The sequence below is a fragment of the Monopterus albus genome, unplaced genomic scaffold (genome assembly GCF_001952655.1).
Source record: "Monopterus albus unplaced genomic scaffold, M_albus_1.0 scaffold98.1, whole genome shotgun sequence".
Classification (NCBI taxonomy): Eukaryota; Metazoa; Chordata; class Actinopteri; order Synbranchiformes; family Synbranchidae; genus Monopterus; species Monopterus albus.
Window position 1 is genome coordinate 454,150 of NW_018127978.1, and position 18,745 is coordinate 472,894.

The 18,745-nt window shown below is 45.7% G+C and overlaps 1 protein-coding gene across 1 annotated transcript in view; it reads right to left on the bottom strand.

Annotated features, from left to right (window-relative positions):
• Positions 1 to 1,332: 1,332 nt before the first annotated feature.
• The window catches only part of pde4dip (phosphodiesterase 4D interacting protein), a 38,651-nt gene continuing 21,238 nt past the window's right edge, over positions 1,333 to 18,745 (bottom strand). Inside the window, exons 20-39 of the mRNA XM_020609077.1 lie at positions 17,705 to 17,871; positions 17,169 to 17,460; positions 16,905 to 17,085; positions 15,617 to 16,076; positions 15,212 to 15,447; positions 15,036 to 15,084; positions 10,869 to 11,137; positions 10,352 to 10,504; positions 8,434 to 8,718; positions 8,042 to 8,173; positions 7,207 to 7,326; positions 6,915 to 7,104; positions 6,267 to 6,370; positions 6,038 to 6,151; positions 5,832 to 5,930; positions 5,429 to 5,613; positions 5,212 to 5,343; positions 4,908 to 5,046; positions 4,447 to 4,493; positions 1,333 to 3,524 (exon numbers count right to left, since the gene is read on the bottom strand). Coding sequence (XP_020464733.1) covers positions 3,468 to 3,524; positions 4,447 to 4,493; positions 4,908 to 5,046; positions 5,212 to 5,343; positions 5,429 to 5,613; positions 5,832 to 5,930; positions 6,038 to 6,151; positions 6,267 to 6,370; positions 6,915 to 7,104; positions 7,207 to 7,326; positions 8,042 to 8,173; positions 8,434 to 8,718; positions 10,352 to 10,504; positions 10,869 to 11,137; positions 15,036 to 15,084; positions 15,212 to 15,447; positions 15,617 to 16,076; positions 16,905 to 17,085; positions 17,169 to 17,460; positions 17,705 to 17,871 — 3,411 coding nt within the window. The 3' untranslated portion in view covers positions 1,333 to 3,467. The remainder of the gene's footprint in view (positions 3,525 to 4,446; positions 4,494 to 4,907; positions 5,047 to 5,211; positions 5,344 to 5,428; positions 5,614 to 5,831; positions 5,931 to 6,037; positions 6,152 to 6,266; positions 6,371 to 6,914; positions 7,105 to 7,206; positions 7,327 to 8,041; positions 8,174 to 8,433; positions 8,719 to 10,351; positions 10,505 to 10,868; positions 11,138 to 15,035; positions 15,085 to 15,211; positions 15,448 to 15,616; positions 16,077 to 16,904; positions 17,086 to 17,168; positions 17,461 to 17,704; positions 17,872 to 18,745) is intronic.

Genomic DNA, 18,745 nt, shown 5'->3' on the forward strand with positions numbered 1-18,745 from the left:
GAAAGAGCTTTAATAATTAAAAGAGGGTCACACGCTGTATTTTGGAAACTCTTTACAAAAACTAATATTATCTTTATTTTCATGAGATGTATATAGCACATAACTTAAATGTTGATAATGACTTGAGATATTTATAACTTGAAAAGCTGTGGAATTACCATGAGGGTACCAGAAAATAATAATTAAAAATTTCTTTCTAACTCTAATTCTTAACTCGTTTTTTTCCTGTTGTTTTATGCTGTTTCTTATTCTGATAGGGATGTCTTTTATTTTGGGGTTTTTAATCATTTGTAGTTTACTATGTTTAGGTTTTTGTTTTAGTATTGTCTTGTATTAGTGTGCTCTTGTGAAGCACTTTGTGCTCCTGCGGAGTTGTAAAGTGCTATATAAATAAACTATTATTATTATTATTATAATGATGATACAAGTATCCAAGTAAACAGACTCTTATGTGATGACAGTCTAATTCTGAAGAAAGAAGAAAAAAAAATCTCTAACCGCAGATTTATTCTAAAAAGATTAACAGTAGCCCCCAAGCTATTTATGTCAATTCATAATAGATCTCAGTTAAAATACGGTAATTTTCAACAGCATTCCCCAACACGTTTTATTTTGAAGAAACACCAGTTTCCTTTCAGCTTCACATTAGTGACACAGCTTGTTTGGTGTATTCTTGATGTGCAGACTAATAACATACAAGAACTTATTTAAATAATAATAATATAGATTTAGAAAGATGCCATTAGGATTCATTATAATTTATTTTGAATGCCTGTGTGTGTGTGTGTGTGTGTACGTGCGTGTGTGTGTGTGTAGGAGAAAATGCCACAAGAAATTACATCAGTTTTGTTGGAGTCTGCTGCCACCTGCTGGTAAACAATAATAAGCGGCTTGAGCGTGTTACATTTACTGTCTTTACAATACAGGAATAGTATAAGTATTCATGAGAAATTTCTTTGGGCCCATCTCTAGGTATACATTTATGTATATAAAGCACCGATTATGTAGACTACCATATTTTTTATCAGCTAAGATAAACTTCCTTGTTTGACCCTAAAGATTATACTAATCTCCTTTAAAGCCTTGCTCATTTGTTGTATGTAAAACACTTGGACACTGGATGACTTGTGCTATATAAATACATTTTCCTTGTTGCTTGTTGCCTCAGTAACGAAAATTACTGCATTTATATTTTATAATCAGACCATAATTTAAAACAGCTCCACAATCTTTACTGCTTGCATTTTACTTTACTCCAGAAAAACAAAAACAAAAAACACTGAAGGAAACAGAGTAAACGAGACACATATTGTTTTGTTCCCTTTTATTTAAAAGGTTTGTTTCTTTTGACCCTAAAACACTGTAATAAAGAGAACATGCATAAAAATACAGATGACCATATTTTCTCTCACAACAAAAAAAATTTGCATCGACTTAACACACTCCCCATAAAATGTACACACGGCAGATGTGGTTCCTAAAGTCACACAGACAACTAAAAAAACACAAAGTTTGACCTCTGACCTTAACACACTCCCCGTAAAATGTACACACGGCAGATGTGGTTCCTAAAGTCACACAGACAACTAAAAAACGCAAAGTTTGACCTCTAACCTTTGCGAAACAAGAGAAAAATATTTAAATTTGATGATTTTACACATGATTTCACAACATATATGTTGCTCACTTTGGTTGATCTTATTGCATTACAGTGCTTTCATTATGCTGTTACTTCGCTTTCCCCCATGTTGTATAAAATGAAACCAGAGGTGAGTGGGCCATTGCACTGCTTCATACTGACTGTAAAAAAACTGGACATGCTCATCCGAACGCACGTCTGTCTAAGCCAGTCCAGCTTTAAGTAAAACAGATGACATGGCACTTTAATACCCAGGCCTAATACATCAACAAAAAGCAGGCATGATGGCTCGTATTGCACAGTAACCCAAAAACTGCACGTCAGTAGAAGTATATGAGGCCAGAGAAGCCCCAGCTCATGGACAAAAACAAACACTGGAGAAGGCAGTGTGAAATACCCACTTGTATAAAAGTTCATTTGCGCAGTGAGCATCACAAACCCTGCAGACGTTCTGAAGAAAACAGATACAGCTGATCTGTTGATGATTGTCTGAAAGTGATTGTCACTTTGACGGAAATTCAAACAAAAGGATTCACAAATTTAGCCAAAAATAAAAAAAAACACCTCAAGGATAAAAAAGACAGAAGTGTGGTCCATTTTTCTGGTTTCAGAAATGCGGTGTCATCTCTCTCGGACCATGCACTAAAATGAATTCTGTTCCCAGTTCAACAGTCCGTAATGTGCTTGTTTTTATTGACACTAGTCTACTAAGGCGCTGCACACAGCAGCTTCCATCACTAGCGAGTGTCTCAAGAGGGAAAACAGGGCTGCACACATACTGTGTTTTTCAAATATCTGTAGAGAACTGACTTCAGATTTACTGCAGTTCTCTGAAGTCTGAGGTCAGTGTGCAAAAATGTCCTAAACTGGTGTTTTGTTTGTGAGCAAACTTTAAAATAACCTAACCTACCTTCTATCTGACCAAACCATCACTGTAGTGCTAAGTTGTTCTTAGAACTGTCTCTTTTTACAGCATTTTTTGTACAATCAGGACAAAATTAAAACAGATACTGTCCCATCTGAGAGTATGGCTTTGTTTCCACAAGCTCTTCAAACCACATGCAACTATACGGCACGCTAACTACAAACACAAGCTTCAACAGAAGCTGAGAGGAAGCACTTTGCTGTTTTGGTTTTGGCTTTTTCAAAAACGCCTTTCCTGTTGACATCAAGTGGATTTTTGTTTCTTGAAGAATGAGGCTGAAGTTAGGTTCTGATTGGGAGCTGCTCATATGCAAGTTGATGGAAACCTTGTCAAATAAGGTCTACATATCATTTTAAAAGCCCCAAGACTGTAAGTGAGCTGCCCAAACCACATATCATGTCTATAACATAGTTTTATGGTCAGACTTATCAAACCTAAATTGAGCCCTAATACAGAGCCCTAATACTGCTTTAAACCTGGTTTTCATATTTAGTGTACTTTGTTTTTTTTCTTAAGATGGGACAAAGAATTAATGAGAAGATATGAATCAACTTAACTTCAGCTGACCTCAGACTGGTCTTGTATAAAGGGGAAATGCACTTGAGCTGATTGCATCTACAAAACATCTACGCACACTAATACCTAGAACAAACAACTTCCACCCTTTACTTTCATAAACCATCATCAACCAGCAGAAATCTAACGGCACAACATTCATAATCACTCAGACATCGTGTCACTCAGCTGAAGGGTTTCTCCAGCTAGTAAGAGAACCAGAATCTCCGGCACTTTCTGTTTGAGCGGGACGTGGCGATGATGAGGAATGTGGGGATGGTGTAGGCTGCTGCGGGGAGCGCTGGTGCAGAGCTGGCTACAGGACGGCAGAGGAGGAAGTCTGGGGCATCATGACACCCCAAGCAGGAGAGAAGGCGAGGTCACAGAAGCGCCCTGTGTTTTCACCTGAAAGACAGGAGCTCTTCAGAAAGGTTTGCATCATGGTGTCGCTGCAGAACCTGTTAAGAGTCTTGGGGAGGATGTTTGATAAAATGTTCCCTACGCCGGGCAGTTAGCAGCCCCATTATTTTATTACTCCTACTAAAAGATCTGCTTCCCTCTGTTTGTCACCTCCAAGGTTGTTCTTGAGCATTTCTTGAACATGTTTAACAGTGGAACAAATTGTTTTACCATTAAAACATTTGAACTGTACAGCAGAAGAAAGCCAATTCCTACTGAGGTTCTGCAGCACGTCATACCTGTATATACAGGTACTGTTTATTTTTATGGGTATTTTTTATTACTACAAACAGGGAAAAGGAGCTTGATGTATCAAAAATGCTCAGTTGAGGGGGCGGGTCAGTGTACATGTTTGATTGACAGCTCAGCCAACAGATGCATTAGTGCACAGTGCATGAAAAACCTCTGGAAGCGGTGTGTTATTAGCAGAGGACCACAGCAGAGTCTAAACCGACTGTGTCCAAGGCAGACCATGCAAAAACATATTCATACCAAGGTTACCATCAAAAAGCAAGCACCGTCATCAGAACCAAGAACAGCAGGGCTGGGGGACTGTACCTTTAGAGGGCCAGGGAAGTGAGGAAGAGGAGGAAAAGGAGGAGGAAGGAGGAAGAGAGGAAGAGGCCTGGCAAAGGGAGGAAATCCTGAGCTCGTTCTCCTGAAGAAACTCAGCAGGAGTCAGGGGAGAGGGGGTGTTACAGAGATGAGGAAACAAAGACTTTCACTTTGAATGACCCACTTGTCATTGTTTTTCTCTGCTTGTTTACCATCATCATCATCCAGCTCCTCAGTTACTCTCTCCTGCTAGAATCACCAGTTCATTAAGCTCAGTGGTGTGAAAACACATATTAATACGTTACAAACTCACCTGTAAGTTGGTCTTGGCTTTCCTCAGGACATCCCGAGTCCTCGACACTATAAACAAACACACCAGCGAGTTAAGGAACCAGCAGGACTGACTCAGGTCATGTCTCTGCTCCAGGCTGAAGGGAAGAGGCTGAGGATACGCTTATGACAGTGAAAGAGAACTACTGCCGATGATGGTGGAAGATCAGCACCATCACCACGTCTTAGGAAAATGAATCTTTTCCATCCCTCTGGTTTTCAGACTCTTACTGTAGGTCAAACAACTAAACATCTGACTAATAGTTAAATGACAGATAAGAACAGACGGCTTTGTGAGATTAAAGGAAGAGAAGATTCAAATATTATTACTGATCTGTGCTTTTTAAATGATTTATTATTATAAGTTATTAAAAGAAACCAATAATGGTACGTGGTTTGAAATGTGTCCCTAGAGTAAAAAGCTTTAGGAAGATCTCGACTCACGCTGGCTGACTATAAAGTGCTCCATGCTATCTTTGGTGCAGTTGGAGCTCTTCACTCTCTCCATGGCGTCCTTTAGAGCCTGCTCTTGTTCTGAGAGCTTCAGACGGAGAGAGCGAACCTCCTCCCTGAGAGACCGATCCTAAAAACACATATGTGCATAGAGAAAATAAGCCAAAAACACAGGGCAGTCAAAGCAGCTGCAGACACCACAGCAAATCTGTGACAAAGATGCATCAAAGACAGCAGACTTTCAACACCCCTGGTCTGTTTCTGGCTGCATTATCTCAGAGCCGTTGGGTCCCACCTGTTTGCTTTCCTCTGAACTGGGCAGAGATGCTCTCCAGAACATCCGAAGCAGGGACTCGACCTCCTCCAGTATCTGTCTCAGGGTTTTAGTGTCAGACAGCAGCTTCCTCACACAACTTGAGTCTGAAGGCTGAGACACACAAAGCACAACATGTTACACTGCAGGTGACACCAGGAATCTTCGGGCTCGTGGCTTTTCCAGCTCCTGGTCTCACCTGATGAAGGCTGAGCTCCTGTGGGCTGCTCAGGGGATGAAGGACGGCCTCCATCCTGCAGAGCAGAGCACTGCTCTCCAGGATCTGCTGCTGCAGAGCTGTGAAGTCATCAACATGGCCGACCACATGGCGGCCATGACAGCTGGCAAAAGAACCGCCTAGAGCTTGGCCCCGTAGAGTCGAGGTTGCTGGGTAGGAACAGAAGAGATTCAGGAATGAGGAAAGGAGGGAGACACAAATATTTAATGTGCAATAAGGTGGAATAACAAGATAATCTGATAAGGTCATGAACACAGTGTCACATATCTGAAGGTAAATGAGAAGAACAGTTTTCCTGCACTGTATGGCTTGGTCAGAACTGTTCATACAGTCTGAGAGCACTGACTGAATGTGGGGTTCTCACTGTGATCAGCAGCCCCAGTCTCATGTTTCCACACAGAACGGAGAGGATGGGAAGGACTAACGGGCCCCGCGTCTCTCACAGGTGGAAAGGGAACATTATCTGTAAAGGAATGTCCCCATCAGTACTGAGCTGCACGACTTTTCTAGATTAAAGTTCTGAAATCTGCTTTACACTTCTGTTTTTACATTTGCATCAGACACACTGACCATTGAAGAGCTGTGTCTTGGCCCGAGGCTGTGCGTCTGCCCGTCTGCTCAGCTGCTGCTCCAACTGAACATGGAGCTCTGTGGGGTCAAAGGCTGCAGCATCACTGACCTGGCCTGCTCAGAAACACAAAAACAAACTAACAATCATTATTAGCTGTCATTGTCCAGGATGTTTCTACTAGACTAGAAGCCTGCATTAGTGAAGGAGCACTGTGGCGAGGAGCCTGACCTGAGTGAGCGTTGGTGGCGGCCCCACAGACTCTGTGAAGAGAGTGGACCAAACTGTGGTTCTCACACAGCTGCTGCTGGAGGACGCTCACCTCATGCTGAAGCCTGATAACACACACATACTGCCCATGAAATCACAGGATATTTACTAGTTATTGTTGGGTCTAGTTCTGTTTATATGAAGCTTTTATATGATCACAAAGCCAGCTCACTTGCACTTGAATACTTGTTAAGACCCCTACTGACATAATGCCCCAGCATTAACCCTAATGAGTAACGTAACCCCAGGCATCACTGCTGGGTGTGGTCAGAAGTGTGTTGCATGTGTAAACAGAGATTTCACAATGTACTGTCACACCCTGCAGTACACTTCTTCAGTGTAGTAAGGTGGCAATTTAAATAACCGGAGGTCAGTAAAAACTGGATTGTCAAGGGGAGATAAGTTGCCCTTTAATTCTCTAATCTCAGCTTTTGAACCAAGTCTTAACTCTGACATTGCCTTCTGAAGATGTGAGGACTGAGAAAATGTCATGACTCTCTAAAAATGTCCTCACTCTCAAGGTGTCAGATCGATCCTCACGAAGACAGAGAACAAGAATAAACACACACACACACACACACACACACACACACATACACACACACACACCTGTTGATGGTTTCCTGGTTCCTCTGTTTGACCTGTTTCAGTTGTGTGATTTCCTGGATGTGAACCTCAGCCTCAGTTTGCAGCTTCCTGCTTTGCTCCGCCCATCTCTCAGCCTCCAGCTCCACCTGCTTCAGCCTGGCCTGCTCCATGTGCACCACCTGCCTCAGCTGCTCTGCCTCCTTACAGCCCTCTGCAGGGGGCATGTGACAGTACAGACCTTAGCCGTCATTTGACCCTGAACTGACCCAATGCATATTTGCTGCAGTCTTTGTTAGTGAATATCAACTCCTACCCTTCACCCCCTGCTTCAGCTGGCCCTGCAGACTCATGTTCTCCTCCTTCAGAAGCCTGATCTCAGTGGACAGCTGTCTGACCGAGTCCAGCCCCTGGATGTAGATGTTGGTAGAAGCGCCTGGACAGAAGAGTCAACAATCAACCACTTCTAAAAACCACTCCAAGACCAACACGGTACATACAGTCCAGTAAAGGAAGTATTCTGTTCTCCACATTTCATTATGTATCAGACTCATCTTAAAATGGATTCAGTTCGGTTTTCTCTTCATCAATTTACACACACAATACTCCACAGTGATAAAGTGTAAACAGGTTTTTGGAGTGTTTTATTAGTTTATTAAAAATAAAAGACTGAAATATCCCATTTACACTTTGTTCTGTCACTTGCACTTGAGCTCTGGTATATCCTGCACAAAGTGCATAAAACTTGAAAGATTCTTTCTGTACTGACTGTGCAGGTAGTGACAAATGAAAGGAAAAACCAATGAGTGGGATGACAGAGCACCCCCGCATCTACAGGACATGAGGGCTCACTGACTGGTCTGATGAGGATGACCATGATGTGAACCAGACGCTGTGGCCTTCCCAGTCACCAGGTCTCAGCCCAGCTGAACAGCTATGGGAGATGTTGGAGTGACGTGTTAGACAGCGTCTCCACCACCGTCATCAAAACACCACATGAGGGAACATCTGGTGGAAGAACGGTGTTCATCCCTCCAGGAGAGGTCAGAGACTTGGAGAGTCAAGGTGGAGCTGTTGTGGTGCATGTGGTGGCCCAGCACCTCACTGAGACTCTCTGTGTTTGTCACCCAACTGTTAGCAGGGCATGTTACCTTTCTCAGTGGCAGTGAGGGCCAGTCTCTCCTCCAGCTGCTGTCGGAGGCGGTCGTTGGTCTGGATGGAGTCCTCCAGTCTCTGCCTCAGACTCCTGATCTCTCTCAAATGCTCCTTCATCAGGTCTGAACCTTCAGTAGAACATGACAAAGACAGGTTAAATATCTGATCTGAATTTATAGACCACTGTCACTCAATCGGGTGATGAATTAAAAATATACTGTCAAACACTGATAATGATCTTTAAATTTTGGACAAACAAAACCAGCACTCTGAGCTCTGGCACCTCAGTCTTTCAAGATGCTCCATAGCTTCACCCATTCATCTGTTAAACAAAGCCAGTATAGTCAGTGGCTGCCTCTGTCAGTTGCAGTCATTCACGTGTTTCTACCTGTGTGGCTGGTGCCTGACTGGTACCCTGATGATCCCAACGACAGGTCAGCTCCGAGTCTCACTGGTCGGGTACCAGAGGCTACATCCCATAATGCGCTGCTCTCCAGCAGGCTGGCTCCAGCTTTAATTGCCAAGCTGGCATCCAGACTGCTGCTGCTATTGGCAGTGCTGAAGGGAGAAGGCTGGTATCCATGATAGGAGTGAGGCAGGAAGGCAGAGGAATCCAGCTGCTGGTGGGCAAACGGGAAACCCTGAAGAGGTTTGGACTGGGGAGTGGAAAACCCTGAAGAGCAGAAGAAAATTAAATATGTAAATAAAACACTGATGAATGAAGGAAAGCACAACAGACACAGGCTTCGTTCACTGGAGACTGAAGGGTGAAGGGATTTGTCTTGACATAGGGAGTGAGTTTGTTAATCAAACTACATGTCTGGTTTGAGGTTTCCCAAAGCAACATCCCTCATCAGATCACAGCAAATCCTTCTGCAGCCGGGTGCTCTGGGTTCATTAAGCATCAAATGAGGAGCAGACAATGATCAAGGAAAGAGAGCAGAGCAAGAACAGAAGAAACAAAAGAACAAAGCAAAGGGCACTTGGAGAGATGTGGATTATTAAAGCTGGTGAACTCTCACTGCACTTCACACTCTGTGTATCTACACACAGTGAGGGGTCTCGGTTGTTCAGACATCTTTTTATTGAGCTTCTTGTTACACAGTTGTTGCTCCAGTTTTTATTAGATGAAAGGTTGTGAGTCATCCCTCCCTAACACTGTGAGTCAGCCTGGCTTCCACTGTGTGCAGAATTTGAACACTTCACACTTTGGCGCCCTCCAGTGGTAGTATCACACATAAACTGCTCCCTCTCACACATCATCTTGGCTACAAACACAGAACATCAAACTGTGTGAAAATCGCCAAAGCTCTTCATAAACTCGGTAAACATGTCTGACTGGACAATCCACCATGGTGCAAATGAACGTGGATGCCACATGGTTTGCACCGGGCTTAGGATATTCCCATTTACAGTATATGCATTACTTTCAGCTTGTCGCTTAAATTGTTGTACTCTGCCTGTAGGCTTCCTGTCAGTTACCAGCAGAATATGCACAAGGACCTATAACTTACAATAAGCTGCCCAGGACTCCCTGTCCTGTCAGGTGTGTGTGATAAATGTACAAATGCAGTTTAAAAACATGTCAACTCTCTGGACATTATTGGTGGAGCAGCTGGAAAAGATGCCTGACCAGGACGTCGGCTACAAAACCTGCACATTCAATAACTCAGCTGTTCATCATGTTTCTCAGGCTGTGAGTGCAGAATTAAGTTTACACTACTGCCCAAATGTTTCTTGCCACCCATGGCTTGATTTTGTACTGCTGAAATTCTCAGTCTGGTGTGCTGCACAGTGAGAGAGCGTCAACACGCAATTAGTTCACATGATGTTTTTGACACACTCTGACACCCCAACTCATGCATTTACAAACGCACTGCCACTGTCTCCCAGCTGCTTCTGTAGCATCTGCAGCTCCTGGTGCACCTCAGCCAGGGAGAAACCTGTCCCCCCACTGCCATGGTAACCGGCTTGCAGGGCTGTGGGGTGGGGACTGAAGGGCAAAGGTGCTGTCTGGGTGGCAGAGGAAGGAGCAGGGTGGAAAGGGGCGGTGGTGAAGACTGAGGCTGGAGCTGGGTGTAGAAGAGGAAGGAAAAGGAAAGTGGAAGTATAAAACAAAACCAAGATGGATGGAAACACAGTAGAAAGGACCAAAATCATGGACACAGGAAAGAAAAAGAGAAACAGAAACAGCTGCAAAGACCTGCACACAGCAGCAGGGGTAATAACGCAGTACAAAACCAATTAGCACAAAGTAAAATTTTGTTCTTTTCCAGCCTGGATCTCAGTGCCAAGCCCCGTCCTACCTGTCCAACTGGGCGTGTCTGCAGGTTTGGTGAGCGGTGATCTGGGGCACTGCATGCTGGGACAGCTGAGGCAGGACTGGGTTCTGTGGGATGAGGCATTGGATGGAGGGACAGATGGATGGTGTGACATGGTGCCACTGTGAGAGTGGCAATCTGGAAATGAAAAGAGTCTGCTGTCACCACAGGACACGACGGATGGAACAGACTGGGCACTGAAACAGCAAGACAGGTGTGTGCATTTCACCTTTGATAATTTCTGCACTCAGAGCATCAAGCTTAGCCAGGACATGTCTGTTATTTGTGATGAACAGAAAGGACGTGAGGATACTGCAGCGCTCATGAGACAAAAGTCAAGAGCCAGACTTAAACAATAGATCTGGTCAACAACTCCTCGACAGACACAAACTGTCCGTGATCGTCTCCTGTGAGTTTATCACAGCCTGATCCCTCTCCTCCCTCTGAGCCACAGAGCCCCACTGTGTCCAGACAATACTGGAGCCCATCAGCACCCGCTCACCTGTGCTGACTCTGGTAGAAGTCAGAGTCTCCTCCTGGTTGAGATCACTGGCAGCGTCCACATCGGAGCAAAGCTCCAAGTCCTCATTGGTGGATCCATGCTCATCAGACACACAGGATAGACGATCTGATTGGTCAGTGGTGTCCGAGAGGGCGTGGCTGCTGCAGGGCGTGGCAGAACGATGAGGATGATGATGGTGGTGATGCTGGTTTAGTTTGGCACGGAGAGACTCGATGACTTTATCCTTCTGCTGCAGCTCCTTACTGAGCCTGTGCACATATATACATATACAAGCAGACACACATATAAACATGTTATTGGTCCTGTCATTCATTTAACCTTATTCTAAAGTCCATAATAATTTAAAGCAAACAAAAAAAATCAAAGATCTCTTAGACAACACACAAGCTGCGTATACAGTGTGTCCCCTACAGCTGATGAAGGAAACTGTGAAGTGCTGGTACACAGATGCTGAGGTGAAGGTCATTCATCCACATCAATACAGACACACACTCAGTAAACACACACACGATTTCAAAAGTAAAGTCAATCTGCTGTACGTTTCCATCACACACGATTTCAAAAATAAAGTCAATCTGCTGTACGTTTCCATCTGTTGATCACATTCACAGCTACAAGTTCCCTGTTCTTTGTTTCCTCTACTTGATCTTGTTTATTGTGTTGTATTTCAGATGTAAAGACATTTTAAGACTTAACTGTAGCAAAGCATTTTAAAAATATGTTCTTTGAGTCACTGAAATGAGATCGGTCTCGTGCCTGTGAGTTCGGTACAGAGACTTTTCACCAGTGACTCACGAGGGGCAGTGAAACCAATCTGTCAATCTGTATTTATGCAAATCCAGTTTGTACTCCTTCATTTTTACAGTACCACAGTATTCAGGTCAGGACACGGTTAGCCTAGCACACTCTGTCCAGAGACAAATCAAGCATCACTCCGTTTTTTTTCCTGTGGGTCGGTCTTACTTGTCGAGTTGTGCGAGCAGCGCCCTCCTCTCCCTGTCAGTGTGTTTCTTCAGCAGCAGCAGCTCTCTCTCCTGAGCCTTCCACTCCCACAGAGAGAAGGAGAACAGAGAGTCCCTGTACAGCGGGCTGCTCTTCGACAGCATGGTCCTCCACAGTGGAGCCATCGCCTCCAGGCCCCTCTGTTCCACCGGCTACTGAGCGGCCATGCCTCCCCTGTTTGCTCCCCTTGCTCCCACACTGCCTTGTTTAAATTTTCTCTGATGCGGTTTTTCTGCAGAAGCGGCCGAGGTCCTGACCCCTGAGTGTGTCTGACAGCAGGTACAGCAAACAGGCAGAGCGTGAGCAGGGCATAAAGGGATGGAGGGAGGTCTGAGCGCATGGGCAATGAAGTGGAACACAGAACAAATCCTGATTAAGTTTGGGCCTCCTGGAGAGAGTTCCTGCGCATGCACACGTACACACACACAGATCCTGGGAGTGTGCGCGCCAGGACTGACCTAAACAGACACCAGGTCAGATTTGAAAGTAGTTAAAAACACAAAGATGAGCTGAGGCTGCAAACTGAAGCCAGAAAATCAAATCCAAATGTTTCCGATCCAACCACAGCAGGTCAGTACAGCTCAACTCAAGATTTTACCTCAGCAGATGTGAGGAGGTGAAGCATGAAGTAAATACTAAAATACAGACTGTTTCAGTTCTGTGGTGAACAAACACTGACACTCTGGGTTTCCCTCTTTTTTTGTCTGTGACTCTGCTAAATTTCCCTTTCTCTGCCGTTCCCCATTTCTGGTCCCAAAATTCAGCTTTTTTTTCACTTAATTCTTGAATTAAATGTAAAATAAAATCAAAGAAAAGCTCTGGACTCAACCTCTCATGCCCCCAGCAGCAGGAGCCCTGAGGCAGCTATGCAGTGACGAAAGAGCAACACAAAGAGGGAGAGGAGGGAATGAGGGATGTGCACATAAATGGATGTCCGGGTCCCGAGGGCTCCTGTGATCACGCTCCACCAACCATCAGAGAAAGAGAGAAACAGAAACTGAATGAATAATCATCCACAAAGCAGCACTTCCTCTTTCCTTTGCTTGTCCACCCACAAACATAGACGAGCTTCCTGATCAACAGTGCACTCATTAAACAAAAGTGGGCCAGGACCTGCTGAGGAGTTGAAAATGTAGAACGTGTCCCATGGCAGAACAAGCTCTGTGCATTCACCTCCAGCTTCGGGGAAATCCAAGAACCGATACCAAGAAAAGTGGGTGGAAATGCAGACAAGTCCAGACTGTCCTCTGGTGTATGGTGTGTGGGTCTTACCCGGTGGAGACCCGAGTCCTGCTGGACGTTTAGCGCCACGCGCAGCCCCTGACACACTACAGTGACGCTCTCTCTATCAAGCCTCGTCCCTCGCCTCCCCCCTCACTCTAACGCTCTCTCCCTCTCTCTCCCTGTATTTAGCTGCTCCTGACCTATTTGCCTCCCCACTCGAAGTCGTAATAACTTAACCTGATTAGAGCCCGTGTCAACATGCCCCGAGCCTAAAGCGGCCAGCACAAGCCTCGGCAGCGTCACAACATGTGCACCCACAGTGCATTTATCCAAGATATACCATATGTCAGTGGAATTAGGATTTTTTTTAACATCTCCATGTTTATGTCCAGAATAGGTCACAGTCTTAGTGTGACCCCTACCACCACACACACACACACACACGCACACTAACAGAATCAGAGGGACAGTAAATGAGATGGCTGTCGCAGAAAACACAATAATTCTCCTGCACATCTGGTCGGCCATCTGTGCTGCAGCGGCATGACGTCACTGCCGCTTCTCTCTGTGTGTCAGTGTCTCTGAGGGGCAGCTCTGATTTCTCTCAGAGCGCCGTTTATCGGGGTTTAACAGCACTCACCCATCTCTACCCAACAGCAGTGGTGAGACTGACATGCAGCCAACTGTTTTGCTATAAGCATATTTTATTCTCTTTGTCACACTCAGATATAAAAGTCAAAGAAAGAGCTGTGTCCTAACACAGTACAGCACGTTGTGTTACAAGTGAGTGCACATCCAGGACACCCATCTGTCATCCAGAGGAAGTGGGAGACACGCTGGGCTTCCAGCTGTGGGCAGAAACAGACCAGACCCTACTTACAATATTTATACTGTACAGGTTACATTTATAGAACTGAAGGCTTAGAGGTTGTTTCACACTGAACAAGCTTTACTGAAGAATCAGCCCCATAGGAAACTGTCTGTGCCGAGTTTTGTGGATTATTTGCAGCAACTGAACCTTCTAAAGTTTCACTGTAATCCCAGTCTAAGAGGACCAATTGAGAAAGTTTCCAATAATGAATCAATAATTCAGTACAGGTAAGGGGGCCTTCACCTCTACTGTTTGTAGACAAAACATGGAGCCACTTATGTCCAACATGGGAGATGCTGGATGTTCTTTGTGGGTGATGTCACTAATGGAGGATTCAGGCTTAAACATGTGTGTTTTACAGTATTCTACAAGCGTTGCAGCAGTTTTTCTGTCTTCAAAGCTTCTTTTCTTCCACGTGCACTTTGTAGGCAGGTGAAATTGAGCCAGAGCGTTTATTCTATATGTGGGGTAAGTGGTGACATGGTTTTGATGACTGAAAGCCTTTATCAGGGCGGGGCAGTGGGGCAGTCAGGGGCCAGTTTCCAATAATGAATCAATACTGAATCTTTACTTTGGTTAAAATGAACACTTCCTTAAAGGAAATCACTCTGGAAACCAACACAACTTAAATAACTGACTCACAACTGAGTTGCTATTGGCCCTATAATTAGTAGTTTGCCAAACTCACAAGATCTTAGGAAATTATTCAGAGAAGCCTGAGCTGTACACTAACGTGAACCCAATCGTTAATGTGAAAACATCAGTAGGGAAGGCCATCTGGTAGGAGATATGGTTGTCAGGCATCTATCCACCCACGTTCCCTTCCTCATTAATCAGGCAGTGGGAGCTTCGCTCACTATCGAGTGCGCCTCTGATTATTCTGCCCTGAGGGACAAACATCAGCCACAGAGTCACACACGATGCTTTCCACCGACCAACACTGAGCCAAGCTGTTACGCAGGACTCAACACAATGCCAGAAAAACAGTGACATGCAAAGTCAGTCACGGACAAGCAGCACACACACAGCTGGGGTAAACAAGCACTGACCGGATGGCGAGCAGCTCCGTCTTCTCCTCTGGATCTTCAGGATGGGCTCCTGTAGAAAATGAACAAAGAGCACTGACGTCACTCATGTAACTACGCACTCAATTACATTTTAGCCTGATCAGAGATCAGACTGAAGGCAGCCGTGTATAGTGACATAACTAAACTAAATGACTCACGGCCACTGATCTTGGCACTGACTCGCTGTGCCAGAGCGCTGCTCTGGGCCAGCTGCTCCCTAAAGCTCTGGCCCATGTAGTAGTCAATGTCAGTGGCCCTCAGCAGCTCCTCGAAGGCCTTGGTGGTGTCTCCCAGGTGCTGAGTGAGGATGCTGCACACGCCCCGCCCCTCCCTCAGCCGCTGGCGGAGCAGAGACAGCTCTTTGGCCTGAGCCTGCACCAGAGCGTCGAATTTACTGCAGGAGGAGACCAAGAGATATGACAGTTACACAGAGTCACCCAGACCAAATAATACAAACACTCTGCAACAAGTAAATGTGGTTTATTTGCTGTTTTAAAACAGATAGAACCCAATCCTCAGTTTAAAGACTAAACTCTTTAAAACCTCTGCTTGCCGCCACTCACCCCGGCCAGGTGGCTGGCGTTCCACCCTGGTTCACAGCCTTCCCGCCTCCTTTCCTCAGCTGGTCCTCCAGAGCGTCCACGCGAGACACCAGCTCCCGCAGGCCCTTGTCTGGGTGAGGGTGACAAGGTGAAGCCAACAACCCTCCATCAGGTGACTGCCAGTCCTCATTGTCCTCTGGCCTGCGTCGAGATGGTGAGCCCTGGAAGAACCAGTTGACCTTGCGGGGTGTGGAGGGTCCATAGTCACTGGAGGTGCAGAAGGAGTGGAGGCGGCTCTGAAGCCCACGGATCACTGCCCGAGAGCGGGAGAGCTGGGCGCGAAGGTCCTCGACAAGGCACTGGAGCAATGACACCTCGTCTCCACAACTGGAGCTCTGGGTGGTGGTTTTGGTGAAGGTGGAGCTGCTGCTGCCAGGAGGCCACCAGTCCAGAGACGTGCATATCTCCAGGTCATCAAACTCTGTCAGGACACAGCACCAGAAAAAACACTCTGACACAGCATCACACAGAAAAAGGTCTGACTTTGCCTTCACTCTCGCTCAGCATCACCCATTTGTTTCTCTAGCATATTTTTATTTAAAAAAATTTCAGATCTGAAAGCAAAGGAAAAAAACGACAACGTGCAGGATCTGTTCTGCAGCCAGAATGTAACTGTGAAGTTTTCTTTACTTCTAATCAGATTCCAATAAATCTGAAGGCACATTGTGCGGTTTGCTTGGGAATCCTGTTATTGTTATTATTATTATCATTATTAAAAACCTAAACTGAAGAGCAGAAATGAAAAAACTGGTTCAGAATGAGAAGGCTCGGTGTGTGGTTGATGCTGATGCTTTGCTGCCCTCTGGTGTTGATGACTCCTAACTACAACTACCCGACAGCAGACAGGAAGTAGCTGTTCTCATGAAATTTATACCGGAAGACTTTGATCCTTGTGTAAAATTTAAAAATGAAAATCAGAGTCCTCAGTGAGTCCCCACACAAAGCAGGCTGCAGGTTCCTCTGCAGACACTGGGAGTACTGGGTGAATACCTGGGCTGCTGGCGTCTTCCCTCTCGGCCTCGTTCTCGCTGCGCCCACAGGTCTCGTAGCCCAGGTCCTGCAGGTCCACCTGGATCTGCTTACTGTCCTACTGAACTGCTGTCTCTGCTGCAGGGACACATAGAGGCCCTGAGCTCAGTGTGTGTGTACTACTGCCCTGTTGTGACCAGGTTACTGGTTTGATTATTCTTCTGTTTGTTTAGCTTATTTTGCAGAATAAATAGAGATGCAGCCAGACATTTCCACTCACTCAGCAGCTGCCTGTAGTCTTTGAGCTGCTCGGCCTGAGCCTGCACCGTGGCCTCAGAGACCATGAGCCTCTCCTCCAGCTCTCTGCTCTTCTGCTGCCGCCGAATTGTCTTCTCACACGCCGCAGAGGACACAGCGCCCTGCCGCATGCTGGACGACCCCTCACTGCCCAGGTCATCAACCTGAGCGAGCAAAGCAAAAAAGACTGTGATGTTTGGGACTCTTTTTATGCTGGTGTTAAAAGGGGTATGTGATAGTCGCCCACCTGTGAGGAGTTGGTGGCTCTGTTCTTCCTCTGCCCTTCACTGGTCTGGGTGTTGGTGTGTGACAGAAACTGCTTGCCATCCCAGGCGTCCCACAGCTCAGAGCTTTCTTCCTCCTCCTCCTCTTCTACTCCCTCTATGTTTACATCCAGCTCCTCATCGTCCTCTTCCTTGCCCTCCTCTTCGCCCTCCAGCACCAGCTGATCATCGCTCCGTTTACTGTCAGGCTGTGTCCCCTCGGTCAGATGATGCTTTAAATCTTCGTTCTCAGCTTGCAGGCTGAACAGAGCCTTCCTTTAAACAGAAGGAGGTGAACAATTACACAGAACCTTCACCCCCTTGTGGGCAAACAGCAGATCAGTGGAGCGTTAAGGCTCAGGGATAAGACTCCATATCATCACAGGAATATCAGCTGTGAACCCTACACACAGACACCACTCTTTGTCAGTTCGGCTCTGCACAAGGAACTGATTGACTATCAGGAAAATACAGACTAATGCCAACCTCCTCCTTCAGGTGAGTACTGTTCCTACTGTACCTCATCTGTGCCAGTGAGGAGAAGCCGGCCTTCTCCAGCTGAGCCTTCAGCTCCCCCAGCTCTCTCTCCACCACCCTCTTCTGCTCCACCAGCTGCTTGACCTCCGTCAGGCCCTGGCCTTCAAATAACAGATCCTGTGTGGGAGCTTTTCCCGGGCCTCCTGAACCCTGATCACACACACACAGTCAGAGCTGAATTATAATTCAAGACAAACTACAGTGGTGCTGCTGAATACGCCTGGCTTGATGGAGATTTGTCTGGAGATGTAAATGGACCTGACACAACAGACTGAAAACTCCAGCCTATAGCATTAGAATCACTGTGTTAATTCTGTTTCCTGCCTCAAGGGTGTTGAAGAGTGGAGCAAGTCCACCGGTGAGAACTGGGAAGAGACATTCATGACCCCATGTTTGTCGTTTTAAAATCTTTTCTTAAAGCATTTTTACATAGTTGAGACTGTCGTGGCTAGAGTGTGATACCGACTAAATTAATTCAGACAAACCATCCCAATTTAAAGGATCATTTAATATTACAATTATTCTGAATACAGTAGTATTTAAACACATAATCTTGTAGTTAGGGAACAGAGAACAGAGATCAGAGAACAGAGACTCTCCTCTTGCAATGGAATAGATAAAGCATAAGGAGATTGTCAGAGCACCAGTCAGTCAAGTCATTGGATGTCGGTCCCGAGTCGGTTCCCCTGTCAACCCCCAGTCAGTCGTCATTTCCCCCCGGCCCTCCGAGGCCGGGCTTGTGGTACACTGTTCACGGTAGCATGGTCATCCTCTCTTCCCCGTCTTCTGCTCTAACCCAGCTTTTTATATGCTCATACTCACACAGCTGGAGCCATGAAGACGCGGTCCCATGCCAGCTACCCACACACACCTTCTTCCTAGCATTGTCTAAACTGTCCAGTACATGACCTTCTAGGTCACATTGACATTTTCTTTTTCTAAACCTGAACAGAGCACACGAACAGTTCACATAAGGCTACAGCTACAATATATCCATTCCCTATCTGAGGAGGAAGTCACTCAG